General features: G+C 47.5%; 1 protein-coding gene across 1 annotated transcript; it reads left to right on the top strand.

Moving 5' to 3' along the window:
• Window positions 1-904: 904 nt before the first annotated feature.
• EOMES (eomesodermin) lies at window positions 905-7,338 on the top strand. Its single transcript, XM_012786535.3, has 6 exons — window positions 905-1,880; window positions 2,981-3,135; window positions 3,793-3,914; window positions 4,381-4,539; window positions 4,626-4,687; window positions 5,457-7,338. The coding sequence occupies exons 1-6, from the start codon at window positions 1,003-1,005 to the stop codon at window positions 6,193-6,195; spliced, it is 2,115 nt and encodes a 704-aa protein (XP_012641989.1). The 5' UTR covers window positions 905-1,002; the 3' UTR covers window positions 6,196-7,338.
• Window positions 7,339-15,579: the final 8,241 nt, after the last annotated feature.

The raw sequence follows: 15,579 nt of genomic DNA, 5'->3' as shown, positions 1-15,579 counted from the left end.
GCTCCTCTCCACAAACTCTTCCCACTGGGTAAAAGGATAGGACCAAACAAGAAATGGTTTCTGTGTGTTGAAGGCCAGGGAGTTCTTCTCTGTCAAGAGGAAGAGTGTGCCTGGAAGTTACAGCTTATGATGATAAGGAAAGAGACTTCTTTTGGCGCCTGTCTCCAACTCGCCCCAGTTCCCCACCCTCAGGGACAGGCGCTTCCCTGCATGCAGCCAGCTTGAATAGTCTTTCTCCCTCTGGCCTCTAAAACCAGTTCCAGCCTCCTCATTCTCTGCGCAGAGCGCTAGGATGACTTTCGAGCCAAAGGTGGACCCCACTACGGAGACCCCAAATCCTGTTCCCCTAAACTCCAGCGAAATACAGACGCCAGGATTGATTCTCACAGCGGGACAGAGTCTCATAAAAAAAAAAAAAAATCAGGCTAAAGGACAAGAAAGTCGTAAGTGACTTGATCCAATTAGTAAATGCCTAATTGAATTAGTGTCACCTCCATCAGCCAATAGGAGGGTCCCCGGGCTGTGGGACCGCGAAGCCCCTCCCTGCCCGCACGTATATAAAGCAGCCAGTGACAGCTCGCAAGTTTCCAAGTGGCCAGCTTGACCAGTGGTTTGGCAATCGAGAAGGGGAAGAAAGGTGCGGGCTAGTGGGTGGATGGGGACAAAGATCTAAGTCCCTTTCTTCCTGGGTGTAAGTGGAGGAGAAGAGTGGAGGTCCTGAGGAGCAAGAGGGACTGGGAAGGAAAAGGAGAGTGCTTCTCGGTTAGTTTTCACCTCCTGCCTTCAAACTCAGTGCGCTTTCCTTTAGGAAAGGATACTGGATTCAGGGCGCACGAGTGCGCGCCGTAGCCGCCCTCGAGTCGGCAGTTGGGTAGCCCCAGCGCGGGAGGAAGGGGAAGTTACCTTCCCCTCGGAAGAGGGCGCTGGCTCCCCCATCCTGCCTTTATAATAAGGCCACCGAAGGAGAGGAAGCAGCCAGCTGCCGTCTGCGCTTTGCAAAGCATGCAGTTAGGGGAGCAGCTCTTGGTGAGCTCAGTGAACCTGCCTGGCGCGCACTTCTACCCGCTGGAGAGTGCGCGAGGCGGCAGCGGCAGGAGCGCGGGCCACCTCCCTGGCGCGGCCCCCTCGCCTCAGAGACTGGACTTAGACAAAGCGTCCAAGAAGTTCTCGGGCAGTCTCTCGTGCGAGGCGGGAAGCGGGGAGCCAGCAGCCGCCAGCGCGGGGGCCCCCGCAGCCATGCTCAGTGACGCCGACGCCGGGGACGCCTTTGCCAGCGCTGCGGCAGTGGCCAAGCCTGGGCCCCCGGACGGCCGCAAGGGCTCCCCCTGCGGGGAGGAGGAGCTGCCCTCCGCCGCTGCAGCTGCAGCCGCCGCCGCTGCCGCCGCCGCCACCGCACGCTACTCCATGGACAGCCTGAGCTCGGAGCGCTACTACCTCCAGTCCCCCGGGCCTCAAAGCTCTGAGCTGGCTGCTCCCTGCTCGCTCTTCCCGTACCAGGCGGCGGCTGGGGCGCCCCACGGATCTGTGTACCCGGCTCCCAACGGGGCGCGCTACCCCTACGGCTCCATGCTGCCCCCCGGCGGTTTTCCCGCCGCTGTGTGCCCACCCGGGAGGGCGCAGTTCGGCCCGGGAGCCGGCGCGGGCAGTGGCGCGGGCGGCAGCAGCGGCGGGGGCGGCGGCCCCGGCACCTATCAGTACAGCCAGGGGGCTCCGCTCTACGGCCCGTACCCGGGAGCCGCAGCGGCGGGATCTTGCGGAGGATTGGGAGGCCTAGGGGTTCCAGGTTCTGGCTTCCGCGCCCACGTCTACCTGTGCAACCGGCCTCTGTGGCTCAAATTCCACCGTCACCAAACTGAGATGATCATAACGAAACAGGGCAGGTGAGCGCAGCGTGGAGGGGCCCCTGGGTGCGAGGGTAAAGGGTAAACGTGTGGTCCTGGGGAAGGCCGAGGTGAGGGAGCCGTACCCATTCGTTCCTCGCTCTACTTGGAGTGTTTTTCTGCGCGCAATAAGTCTCCGTAGACTTCGCATCTCCAATGCAGTGCCCCTTCTCCTTTCGCGCACCGGCAGATTGTGCACGGTGCTAATGTTTCAGCGGCCCTCTCCTCTCTCCTCCCGTCTTCCTCACCTGAACAGACCAGGAGGTGGCGGAAATGGAAATTCGGACATGTCCTGTAGCTAGATTCTTTAGCCTCTCCCGCTCAGCAGTTTGCTGGTGCATGCCTGCATGCCGGCGAGGAGCCACGGGTGGAGGAAGGCGCACGAGATGGCCACCTGAGCGCAGTAGATGGGCTCCCGCAGTTTAGGCGCCAGGGGCTCCACGGGGCGCCTCTGGGAGGTGGGCATGAGGACTAGAGCGCCGGTGTCGGAAGGTTGCTCGGAGTAGGTGGTTAGACCAACCTTGGAGCCAGACCTGGCTCGGGTTCGGTATTTGAGAAAGTTCAGATACACATGCAACTGCTAACGGTGGTTACTTCTGGGGAAAGCGAGGGGTGGGTGCTGGGAGAGAGGCACTCCAAGGGGACTTTAGCCTAAAGTTTATATATATATATATATAAATATATATGTATGTATATGCGTGTGTATATATATATATTTTTTTAAACAAGCACAACTTAATGTTCTCTGATACTTGGTCATTTAAAGATTAATCATTTTTAACTTACTGGGAGAAAATGAGCATCCGAAAGGGTTGGGAACCTGAGTGGGGAGAGGGCTTAGAAGCACATGAATTTGGGAAATACTGACGCTGGGGCAAATTAATTTTGGAAAAAAGGGAAATGTTCCAAGAGTTGCCAACTCAAAAATATTTTAAATAGTTTCGGGCCACTTGATCTACTATTGTTCTGTTTATTGCAAACTTGTAAAGGTCGTACTCCAACCCCATCCCAGGTTATCAGGGGAACCTGCCCGTGTTTGGGCCCATTCTGTCTGGCATCTGGATTTAAATCACTTTTCCTGATTCTCTTCCCTTGCACAGGCGCATGTTTCCTTTCTTGAGCTTCAACATAAATGGACTCAACCCCACTGCCCACTACAATGTGTTCGTAGAAGTGGTGCTGGCGGACCCCAACCACTGGCGCTTCCAAGGGGGCAAGTGGGTGACCTGCGGCAAAGCCGACAATAACATGCAGGGTGAGGAATGAGGAGGCCCAGGCTGGGAGGAGCCCTGCGGGGAAGAAACCCTTGACTCAGACAATTCACATTTAAATCTAGCACTTTTTTTTTTTTCCCAATCTGAGGCCTAGAGGTGTTAGTATGAGTTTCTTTGTGTTGACTGATGGAAAGCAGAATTGCTAAGTCAGAGTGCTTGCCTACCAATATACAGATATTGAGAACCTTTAACTATGACAATACCCTGGCCCCCAATCCCTATATTTGAGAAACTAATAGTCGTAAACTCTCTGGATAGGAATGGTTCCTGGCATTCTAACATTCATTTGAGAAAACCCTGGCCAAGGTTGGGTTCGCCCATAAAAGTCCTACTACCTTCCAGCTTTAGAAGTCCCCAGATTGACCTTCAAGAGTCATCTCTTGTTAGCTCTGTTTTTAATTTTGAGGTACTGTTAAGTGCCTTGTCCAAGGAAAGCTGGAAGTACAGGGGACGCAGGAGGGACATCAGTGGGGTCACATTGGTCTCCACTGGCCTCCTTAAGTAGCTTTTGGTGGGAGACTTGAGCTGTAAGTCTAGATCTTGCATCTTGCCCATAGCTAACAGACATCCCTCCCCTTCCCCCTGTTGTAAACAGCCCTACATGCTTGGGTTTTGTGTTTTGTTTCATTTTCTCTTAGGCAACAAAATGTATGTTCACCCAGAGTCTCCTAATACTGGTTCCCACTGGATGAGACAGGAGATTTCCTTTGGGAAATTAAAACTGACCAATAACAAAGGCGCAAATAACAACAACACCCAGGTAGAGTGACAGAGGAGGGGGTGTCTCCTGGCTCTGGCTGTAGATCTCTGTTCTAAGGAGAGTCCATATTCTTTTCCACCGTATTTATAATATTTTCAGTTGTGACCTGTTTGCTCGCCTACTTCTAACCTTTTTTTTTTTTTCCTATTGACTTTTGTCATTTTCACTTTCTTACTGGAGTTCAGTAACAGTGAGTTGACTATTAGGAGCAGAAATACTGAAATCTTTGGGAATTTAAAAAACAAAGAGCAAAGCATGTTTATCGAATGCTCAAACCCAGCTATGTTTTAAGTGTAAAAAGTGGCAAGAAGAAGATCTTTAAAAAGGCAATAAACAAAGAGACCTGTTGGTGGGGAGCATTCAGGACTCCCATTCCAAAACAGATAATTTTTCAAAATTTACTTTTGTTGAGCCCCTAAAAGACGTTCAGATTTGGCAACGTTTTTTTTTTCTGTACCCTTTCCAGATGATAGTCTTACAGTCTTTACACAAATACCAACCACGACTGCACATTGTTGAAGTTACAGAGGATGGCGTGGAGGACTTGAATGAGCCCTCCAAGACCCAGACCTTTACCTTCTCAGAAACCCAGTTCATTGCAGTGACTGCCTACCAAAACACTGATGTGAGTCTTCCAAACATCCCAAGAATCTGTAAAGCAAAGGTCCAGCCTGATAAAGCACTCAGTGACTGTTTCTCTCCCCTATCTAGATTACTCAACTAAAGATCGATCATAACCCCTTTGCAAAAGGCTTCAGGGACAACTATGATTCGTAAGTGCAGCTTTTATTCACACTTGCATGGTTATCTTTGAACAGGACATACATGAGACGCTTTGCTGAGAATATATTCTGGGAAGAACTTTCATGTTTGGGACTTTACCTGTTTTTATTTTTGCATATTTTTTTGCCCTTACTAATCTTGCTTTAGAATTTTCACAAAAGAGATTTGCTAATTTCTAAAGAAATGTTAAGGGCCTAAAAATGAGGAGATTTTTTTTTTTTAACATTTGTGTGGAGACTTGAAATTTTAAGAATCTGCATTTATATACCTTCCTTTCCATTTGATCCAACTTTTTTATCCTCTCAAGAGCAGATATTATTACTCTTCTCTCCTTTTTTTTACATAAGAAAAACCTGAAGCTAAGAGGATGTAATTTCACTACATGAAACAGCAGGCCCTGCTGTTTTTAAAATCTGGGTTTTCTAACATCACAGCCAGTGTTCTTTCTATCACATTGACAAGGGAGGTTTGCTCTGAGTTTTTCATGTTGCAGGACCTGTAAAGGTGCATTTTCTGTGGTGTAAATACTTAATGCCTTGGAGAAAACTTTTTCTTACATGGTGGGAGATTTTTCTTGATAAGCCAAGCATCTAGCTAAAATGGGCCAGTGCATCTCCTACCTCTGTTCCTCCAGTCCAACAGACCAGTGCTCTTGGTACAGAAAACTGACACCACAGGCCTTTTTGATTTCTGGGAGGCGGTTTGTTTGGGGACAACATTAGGGTTTTTTTTTTTTAAGTGTTTCTCTTTATATTGTAGCATGTACACCGCTTCAGAAAATGACAGGTTAACTCCATCTCCCACGGATTCTCCTAGATCCCATCAGATTGTCCCTGGAGGTCGGTACGGCGTTCAGTCCTTCTTCCCGGAGCCCTTTGTCAACACTTTACCTCAAGCCCGATATTATAATGGCGAGAGAACCGTGCCACAGACCAACGGCCTCCTCTCACCCCAACAGAGCGAAGAGGTGGCCAACCCTCCCCAGCGGTGGCTTGTCACGCCTGTCCAGCAGCCTGGGACCAACAAACTAGACATCGGTTCCTATGAATCTGAATATACTTCCAGCACCTTGCTCCCATATGGTATTAAATCCTTACCCCTGCAGACATCCCATGCCCTGGGGTATTACCCTGACCCAACCTTTCCTGCAATGGCAGGATGGGGAGGTCGAGGTTCTTATCAGAGAAAGATGGCAACTGGACTACCATGGACCTCCAGAACGAGCCCCCCTGTGTTCTCTGAAGATCAGCTCTCCAAGGAGAAAGTCAAAGAGGAAATTGGCTCTTCTTGGATAGAGACACCCCCTTCCATCAAGTCACTAGATTCCAATGATTCAGGGGTCTACACCAGTGCTTGTAAGCGAAGGCGGCTGTCTCCTAGCACCTCCAGTAATGAGAATTCTCCCTCCATAAAGTGTGAGGACATTAATGCTGAAGAGTACAGTAAAGACACCTCAAAAGGCATGGGAGGGTATTATGCTTTTTACACAACTCCCTAAAGAGTATTTTAACCTCATAAGAATTAGCTAACTTTTTGCAGATGGACCTGGTGGTGTTTTTTGTTGTCTTCTTTGCCTAGGTTGCCAAAAAGATGTTTGCCTTCCACCTTGATGCGTCCTGTTTTGTGCAATTCTCTTAAAGAAGGTGCCAAAGCTTTTTGATTGCTGCAGGTAACTGAAACAAACCTAGCATTTTTTTTTTTTACTTTTTAAAATAAAATCAATGGAGGACTTTAAAGTGTTTTAAAATTTGAAGGTTATTCAAGGTTCTGGATTTATTTATTGGAAACACTAAACATTCAGAGAAACAGGCTGTAAACATTGAATAATACCCAGTGCTATCAAATGAGTTAAAACCTTTGATTCTCATTTCTAGTCGTAAATCTTTAAGCAAATAGAAACCGAGCGTTAAGGTGCTTTTGCTTCTGGAAGAGAAGGGCTGGGCCTTAAGCTTCAACAGGGGACATTATGCTGTTACATTCTACCAGGCGCAAAAGATATCAGGCCTGGGAATCAAAAAAAAAAAAAATTCTGTGAAAGTGCTGGTTTTACCTGACTTTGATTCCTCGCAGGCTTTTGGAACAAGCCATGTTTGCCCGAGTCCAGGATTGCCTCACTTGAGACTTCTAGGCCTCTGCTATGTGTTGGGGTGGCCAGTAGAACTCAGGAGAGAGCAAGGGAGGGAGTCGCCAAAAAAAGAAAAAAAAAAGAGAGAGAGAGAGAATTTAAAAGTGTACAGTCGTGTGTGTTTAGATACACTGTAGAATAATGTGGAATATATTGTACAAATAGTCTACCTAAGTGTCTGAGATAATGTAAAATCGGTGCTTTGGCTTTGTAAAGAATTTGCAAATCATCTAACAACAGCTGCAGGGGCAGGGGGATGGTCTCCTCATCCCCATGATGTTTGGGAATATTCTGTTTACTTCTTAGATAGTTAAGAATGTATTCAGCTACTCTGTACTAACTTGAACTGTGTTTAAGGAAACCTATTTCATCCTCCTCCTTCGCCATCCCCTCTCCCCAACTTGGTAATGTGAAGAAACTAAAACCTAATGCCACAGCTCCTATAGGCTTTTTAGAGATCTTGGATTTTTATGTACAGTCTTAGTCATTTTTAATAAATGTGGTTAATTAAGGGAATGGGCATAGCTCTCTTCTGTACTGTGGGTTTTAATCTTTGTTTTAAAGATCTCATTTTGCCTCCTCTTCCATCCTTTTCCAGCTTGACCAGCGCCTCACTAATTACCACCCCTCCTCCCCATGGAAGGCTCCAGAATCTCTAACTGGATACAGTAGTCAGTAGGGGGTGGCAGTGGGGATGCTTTTGTTTATCTTCTTTTTTCCTTGAAATGGAATAGGCCTATTTCCTCACCCCACCGGGAAGTCTAGACAATGGGGGGAGGGTCGGGGGAGACGGTGCTGCCGCTGAGATGCAAGATTGCCCACATCAGACTTAATCCAAGCCTTGAAAACCTCGCTCCTGGCCCGTGGAGACCCGGCTCTGCCACGGCCCTCAGCCACTTAGTTCTCTAGGTTTACCTGGGGCCACCCATCCTTGGGCCTACGTAGGCTCCCCGGGAACCCCCGTGGCCCTTTGAGCGCCCACGAGTTCCAGGTCCCCGAGGCGCCGCGGGGCGCGGGGGCTGCCAACAGCTCGGCTTCAGCTCCCACCTGCGGCTTTCTTCTGAACCCAGACACCGGTGCAACCGCCCGCCGCGGGCCGCGCGCCTCGGTAGCCGCTGGGCCGCATCGTTTGCGCACAGCCGAACTTGGCTCGGGACGCTGGCGCTGCCGCGGGGGCTGGTGGCGGGCGCGGCAGGCACAAAGGAGGATCCCAGTAGCCCCGCGATCCGAGGCTCTTCAAACAGCGGCTGGGGGACGTTCACGTCGCGCATAGTTCCATTTATTTGGCTCCTATTTCCTGGGAGGACGAAGGACATCCACCCCCCTGATAGAACCCTAGGCTGGCCGAAGAGTTAAGCCAACGAGTGATGCGGAGGGCCCTTTGTCCCCCACCTCCACGCCCCGGTGGCCCGCCAGGCTTTATCAGCAGACGGCTTTAGGCCCAGCTTGCAAACCTTTCCAGCCCCCTCCTGACCCTCCCGGGGTAAAGGTCTGGTTGGGAGGGTCATTCTGCTAACTGCGTGGCGCGGAAATGCAGCTGCTAAGAGGATTAGCTGCTGGGAGGCGAGCAATCAGCCGGGACCTCCTCCCCTTCTGCGCCCAATTAAGGCCGCCAGGAGCTTGTACTTCGACTGTCGGGTCTCCCATCCCTTCCATCCTTCTGGGGCCGGAGTGTTTCCCCGAGCTGCCCGTGACCTTGGGGGCTCCAACTGCAGCTCCGCGTTTCTGATGGTGGCTGCTCAAAACGCTTTGGCAAAGCTCTCCGAATCTCACCGGGAAGCTGCGGGCGAACGCTTGGAAGCTTTGCTTTTTGTTATTTATTGTGGGTGACAGATTTGAACTGGGGAAGGGGGACTGATAGCCCGCTGATCTTGGTCAGCGCCTGCCCCTTACCCCCTTCCGTCCGCATCCAACCATCGCGCACTGGGAGATGAGATGGAGTTTCGAAACGATGCTCTATTTCCGCCCTCTAGAAAGCCCGAAAATGCTAATCACTGCCGGGATGAAGCTGACTCTGGCCCTAGTCTATTTCGAGTCCTGTATATTTTTGCACCGTACAGTAAAAAGAACCTGGTACTTGTGAAAAGTCCCTCACAGTGTTTAATAGAAACGTAAGTGGCTGAGTGGCCCCAATTAACACCTTGTGATAAGGCATTCCTAAGATGGAGTGTCAGACACCAAATTGTGAAGAGATGTATCTAATTAATCCTCCTAGGATGACACCGATAAACAAGCCTCTATTTAAATAAAGATCAAGGGTTCGGCGCCCCGTTTGTTTACATTCTCCTCCAGGGCCCGGCGTTTGCTCGGGCGCGGGCGGTGGCGTTCCCTGAGCTGGGTGGAGACACACCGGCTTGGGGGTCTCCTGAGTAGCCCTGTGTCACTTCTCCTCCATTCTTGCCCCCGACAGAAAACATAATAAAACAAACTGCAACGAAAGAGGAAAAAGCAGTGCAGAGAGGACCCGACTCGGAGTTGGAAATACTGTTATTTGCCATTTTCCACGCGAGCCCTTTTACATCGCCACTCTTTGGTGGTTCAGTGGGGTGTAGGGGTGGGGGAGGAGCGGGGACAAGAGGGAAAAATAGCAGCCCACACGTAGCCCCTGGAATTCTTTTCTGCTCTGGGGAGAATTGGGAGCAGGACCTTCCTCCGACCCCCACCCCGCCCCAGCGCGAGTTTGAGTTCGTTCCCCGTGGTTCCAAGATTCCGGGATTCCTGGCGCAGAAGCGGAGAATTGCTGAAAGGTAGGGTAGCCGCCCTGAGGGCGGGGTGAGGAGCCGCCGGCGTCGGGAAGGAAAGCTGGGAAAGGCAGGAAGAGTCAGAAGAGAACTTGGGGACGTGGGGAAGGGACAGACCGGCGCGCCATATTTTCAGCCTGTGTTGGAGCCCGGGTTTAAGCCTGTTTAAAGTCTGCAGCAACACGCATCTCCCAATCGTGCAACGAAGTTTCAAGGCTCCAAACCTGCCTTGGGTCCCAGTTTCCCTCCTTCCAGCACCAATTAATTAGCTTTCAACTGGGTAAAGGCAGACTCACGATCTTCCCTCTCTTCTGCGGTCTCTTCCTTATTTCTGAATCAAACGTGGGGAGGGGGAGGAAGGCAAGTTTTAAAAATCTCTGCGGGCGTCATGGAAACGCTCTAGAATAGAAACATTCCCGCATGCCCCTGGATTTTCATCGACATTTAACCGCCGGCAGGGACAAACATTAAAATCATCCCTTTCCCACTCGCCTGGACGCTGCGTCCCTCCCCTTACCTGCCCGCGCGGCGCTGTCCCCTACCCTGCTGTAAGCCCGCTCCAAAAGTTTAGCTTTCACCCCGGGGAGATTTCCAAATCACCGGGAGGCTCTTTGGAAAAGGAAATTTGGAAAAATCTGTTGGTGAACCCGGTTGAGTCCCGTTCAGTGAAAAAAATACCCATCACCACACCCCTCATCCGTCAAGTTTAGGCTTTGGAACATGCGAGCTCCGCCGGTCCAGCCCTGGAGGACTCCAGCCCGAGGAACCCACCTGCCCGAGTCCGGGGTCAGATTCCCTCCCGCCGCTCGTGGACGCCCAGGCCCAGCGCACACGCGTGGGGTTCGCAGGGTTTCCCGCGCGCTCGACCCCGACTTGCGCTGGCGACCCGAGCGGTTCGTGGGCAGTCTTAAGATACAAACACTTTTTTTTTTCTTTCTTTGCTTTTTTTTTTTTAAGACGATGGGGACTCCGACCTTGGTGGCACCGAATTTCTCCTTATTACGACTAAAAGAAAACTTAACTTCTGGCGATACGCACGCGCGCGCGCACACACACACACCCTTATTCGGCCCCAGGAGTCCTTTCCGCGTCCCCGAGGACGCGCGTCGAGCTCACCAAGGGAAGGGTTTAGCCTCGCCAGACGCTGGACAGCAGGCGTCCAGCAATTGTCCGCAAAGTGCCCGGCGTCTGATGGATCTCGACCCCTGCCGAAGCGTGGGTCAGTGCTTATTCCAGGCAGCACTCCCCACTTTACTTTTCCCCTTACTCCTTAAAAAGCCCCAAACTTCCTTCTGTAAATCCTTGTGCAACAGGGCTCGCACAGTAACTTCTATAACTTCATGCTCGACCCAGCCTTCCCCACGCGGTTGGCGAGGAAGAGAAGCCCCGCGCCTCGACCTTGGCCTCTGCGTCCAGCGGCTGAGTGGCGGCCAAGGGCAGCCGGCGCGGTTCTTCTCCGGGCTGCGGGCAGCCTTCGCCATCTGGTGGTCACCAGGAGTAAGGACCGCCCCAGCTGAACAGGCCTGCTTCCCACTCTTCTTAACTGAAGTCGATGCTTCGTCAGGTCCTGAACCATTCTGTTAAAAAAAGCCTTGTCTTCATCCCACTGCTCTGTTTCTTTAAAAAGCTTCGTAAGGTGGGGGAAGGAGGCTGGAATTTAGTGTTCTTTTTTGTTTTTGTAGACAAGAGTCTCCCTCTGTTGCCAGGCTAGAGTGCTGTGCCGTCAAGCCTAACTCACAGCAACCTCAAACTCCTGGACTTAAGTGTCCTCCTGCCTCAGCCTCCTGAGTAGCTGGGACTCCAGGCATGCGCCACCAGGCCCTGCTAGGAATTTAGTGTTCTAAGACTTAAGCTCTAGTCCTCGGCCGCTGCTTACTAGCTGCACTGTCCTCAGCTTCGCTGAGCTTCATTTCTTGGTCTGAGACGTGGGGATTTTTATTTATTTTAATTTCAGAATGTTACAGGGGTACAAATGTTTTGGTTACATGAATTGCTTTTGTATAGTTTGAGTCAAAGTTATAAGTGTGTCCATCGCCCATATAGTATGCATTGTACCTGTTAGGTGTGAATTTACCCATCTCTTCCTCCCCTCTCCCACCTGCAGAAGTGGGGATTCTAACATCACCTACCTGGGCAAGTAAAAACGAGATTTTAAACCTAACTGCTTTGTAAACTGTTGAGTAGCCCCAACTACTATTAGGTACTATATTAGTTACTAATTTTATAACATGATAGTGAACTTAGATGATTAGCAAAGGAAATATTTTTTTATTGACTAAAAAATAATTATGGAAAATTTCAAACATACACAAAAATAGAGAGTAATGGACCAGTTACAATAACCATCAATTGTTTCCTCCTAGGATTCCCACCCCACTCTCCACCACAAGTCCCGGAAATTCTGTCACCTAATCCACAATTATTTTTATATGTAGCCCTGAAAGAAAAGGATTCTTTTAAAACAGATGCAACTGTCATGCTGTTATCACACCTACAGAATCAACAATAATTTCTTAATATCATGACATATCCAGGTAGGTATTTCTGATTGTCACATAAAGTTGTTGTTATTCTTTTTGTTTGTTTCTTATAGTGGTTTGTCTTCATCGGGATACAAATGAGTCCCACACATGTGGTTGAGGTATCATTTAATTCTCTTAATCTAAAAGTCTTCCTTTCCAACTTCCTTCTTATTTTTCCTTGCAATTTATTGAAGATATTGGGGCATTGGTTCTATCTAGTTTTCCAGGTTCTGGATTTTACTGATTCCATTCCTGTGGTGTTAATATGATCCTCCCAACTCTTATATTTCCAGCCAAGTATTTTGATATGACATCTTGATCTTGTTCAGGTCCTATCATTTTAGTAATAATATTTTATAAGTGGTAATATTCCATCAGGAGGCTTATAATGTTCAGTTGGTCTATCTTTGGGACATGTTATTATCCATTGATGATTGTAAACTAGATCCATTATTTCATTAAGGTATTGACAAAGGAGGTAAATTTTAGTCCAGCTATTATTATCAATTACATATGAATGAGAAACTATTACTTAATGATACTTTGAATGTGACATTAAACAGAATGAACCAAAAAGCCAAGTTCTCAGCTCTTTATATATCATCACAGGAAAATAGCTATGGCCCTTTGGGAAACATGGGACATAGAAAACTGAGTGATAAAATGTACAAAGTGCATAAATTGATAAGATTTAGCAGATGAAACACGTTTATTGAAACATCTGATATACACATAATTGCTAAGAAATCACATTAAACCAATACATAACAAAGTGATAAAGTATGTTTCTACTTGCTTTTCTACTCCCAGAGCAAGTTATCAATCTCCTAATCCTTTCAAAAAAATATTTCAAGAACTCATAAAGAGAAGTATCACATGGAAATCATAAGTGATAAGAAGGACTATCACAGGGGTCCTCAATCTTTTTAAACAGGGGGCCAGTTCACTGTCTCTCAGACTGTTGGACGGCTGGACTATAGTTTAAAAAAAAAACTATGAACAAATTTCTATGCAAACTGCACGTATCTTATTTTGAAGTAAAAAAACAAATGGGCAAAAACACCCACATGTGGCCCGTGGGCCATAGTTTGAGGATGCCTTGACTATCAAGTAACTTGATGGCTGTTATAAGGGAAGGAGTGATTTCATCTGTGACAAGTAAAGAGAAGTGGTTTCTTACCACGTAGCTTGGAGTAGGGGCAATGTTTGAGTAGAGAATTGGAGGGAGGAAAGAGGTAGGGGAAAGTCCAAGTTACTATCCATAGTTCACAGCCCAGAATTTCTGGAACTGGGTTGGAATTGGTGACTGAGAGAAACTATCTCAGTAATTCTAAGAATAACAGGGGTAGATTTTAGCATATAGATGCCATTGTTACCATACTGTTCTCTTTCCCATCCCAGACACCAAACTGTAGCCTATTCCATAGGCCTTCAGGCAGTTAGAATGTTTTCTGCAGTGGTCTTGGATTGCCACCATTTCTTCTTGAAATGTCCCAATATTAATGCCATATGCACACAGCCTTCTGATGAATGGGACTTCTAAGTCCCAAAACCAATTCCTTGAGTCACTGAATTGGAGAGCTGGGAGGCACCATAGAGTCTATTCTAGCTCTTTCCATCCCATTGTAGAGAGGTGGGAACCAAGTATCACAGTGGTTACATGGTTTGCAAGTCCTTTGAGGAACCTGTTGGTTCTGCAGTGTACCATAGATTGGACCCCATAAAATATTCAGAGGCCTGGAAAATAGTCATGAAAAAATTAAATTCTAAAGCATAGTTTTATTATTGATTATGTTGTTTTCAGAGGATGAACAGTATTTAAAATCTAAATAGATCAATGATTAAATTTTCTTCTTTATTTTTTTCTGAAAAGATAAGCCTATAATGGAGTGATGTGTGCTTCATCTTGTACTTTGACCTATACTCAGCTCTAGCATAGTAAATCCACAGAATATATGTCCTCCACCCTACAGTGCACTGATTTTATTAATCTTGGCAGGCAATTTTTTATTTATCTTACAGATCTAAAATCCAAGAACATTAGTTGGCATTTATTTTTTCATGATTCTAGTTTCTCATCTAAAAATGATTATTGATCTAATTAACCAAATAGTCTGTGCTCACCACTGAATACTTACTTATAAAGCTACAGATACAGACTACATAGCTGTTGTAGGAGAACACAGAACAGCATGGGTTGTGTTGATATAAAAAAATATGTACATATGGCCAGGCATGGTGGCTCACACCTATAATCCTAGCACTTGGGAGGCCAAGGCAGGAGGATTTCTTGAGGCCAGGAGTTCAAGATCAGCCTGAGCAAGAGCAAGATCCCATCTCTACAAAAAAATAGAAAAAATTAGCTGAGAGTAGTGGTGTGTTCCTGTAGTCCCAGCGACTTGGCAGGGTGAGGCAGGAGAATTGCTTGAGCCCAGGAGTTGGAGGTTGCAGTGAGCTATGATGACATCCCTGCACTCTAGCCCAGGCAACAGAGTGAGACTCTGTCTCAAAACAATAAAAAAATACGTGTATATATATGAGCTTGTATGTGGGAGTGTGTTTTTGTGCTTCAGAGTTGCATATCATTAAGCTAAAATCATAGAATTTAGAATATGATTAGAATAAGATTATAGGTGGTATCTAATATTTCCTTTAGGGATGCTTCTGCTCAGAACTGTCAAAACAGATTGTGTAAATAGACTATACTGTGGGAAGTGATCCTAATGATATAGATGAAACACTTATCTAGAAGACAGAATGTAAAGAGGAGACAGTTTCTAGGAATGCAATTAAATTTAATCTGGAGGTGCCTGCCTCAAAATAACTCCCTTCCGTTCCTCTTTCCCTTTCAGCAAAAAGAACCTCACTGGGAAAAGACAAGGCAAGTATTTCCAAGTCCTGCAATGTCCTATTTACTGTTGAAGTTTAGGAAAAAAATGTATGTCACATTTGATTGATTCCTCTATGTTTCCTAGCTCCCTTGCAGGATCACTAGATTCCAAAGAGAGAACAATAGGGGCAAGATCATTTGCCAAAACTGCAGCCTTAGGAAGGATTTGGCCAACCTGTAGTAAATCAGCAAGAAGGAGACCAGACTTTCCTCCCACCTTCTAATCCCCTGACAGTGCCCTTCTTTGGCTGAACCCAGTGGGAATCCAGAGGGCTAGGCAATCTATTGATGCAGCCCCCTGGGAACAGAGCAGGGTAGAGAAGAATGAAGAGTGGAATTGGGAGCAGTGAAGAAGAAATCCAGCCTAGCTGGCACCTTCCAATGCCTCTAAAGTTAGCTTCCTAAATACCCTGCGGTTGTTTTGAGGTATCCCCAAAGAGGCTGTTTCAAGAATGGCTAGATTTTTATGTGAAACTTCCCATACTTTTCAGTTTGGGCAACTTATTTGAAAATATTAAATTACCAAAATACTGCTGTGAGGAAGATTCAGCTATGGACAGCTAGCTTTTTACCACTGATCTAGATCAATGTTATGATTTTAATT

The sequence above is a fragment of the Microcebus murinus genome, chromosome 1 (genome assembly GCF_040939455.1).
Source record: "Microcebus murinus isolate Inina chromosome 1, M.murinus_Inina_mat1.0, whole genome shotgun sequence".
Classification (NCBI taxonomy): domain Eukaryota; kingdom Metazoa; phylum Chordata; class Mammalia; order Primates; family Cheirogaleidae; genus Microcebus; species Microcebus murinus.
This window is presented reverse-complemented; position numbering and strand designations above follow the sequence as displayed.

Excerpts from the sequence above, each read along its gene's own strand:
- EOMES (XM_012786535.3), top strand. The coding sequence starts at position 1,003 with ATGCAGTTAGGGGAGCAGCTCTTGGTGAGCTCAGTGAACCTGCCTGGC. Across the intron at positions 4,540-4,625 it reads CTGCCTACCAAAACACTGAT|ATTACTCAACTAAAGATCGA; the intron begins GTGAGTCTTCCA and ends TCCCCTATCTAG. Across the intron at positions 4,688-5,456 it reads TTCAGGGACAACTATGATTC|CATGTACACCGCTTCAGAAA; the intron begins GTAAGTGCAGCT and ends TTTATATTGTAG.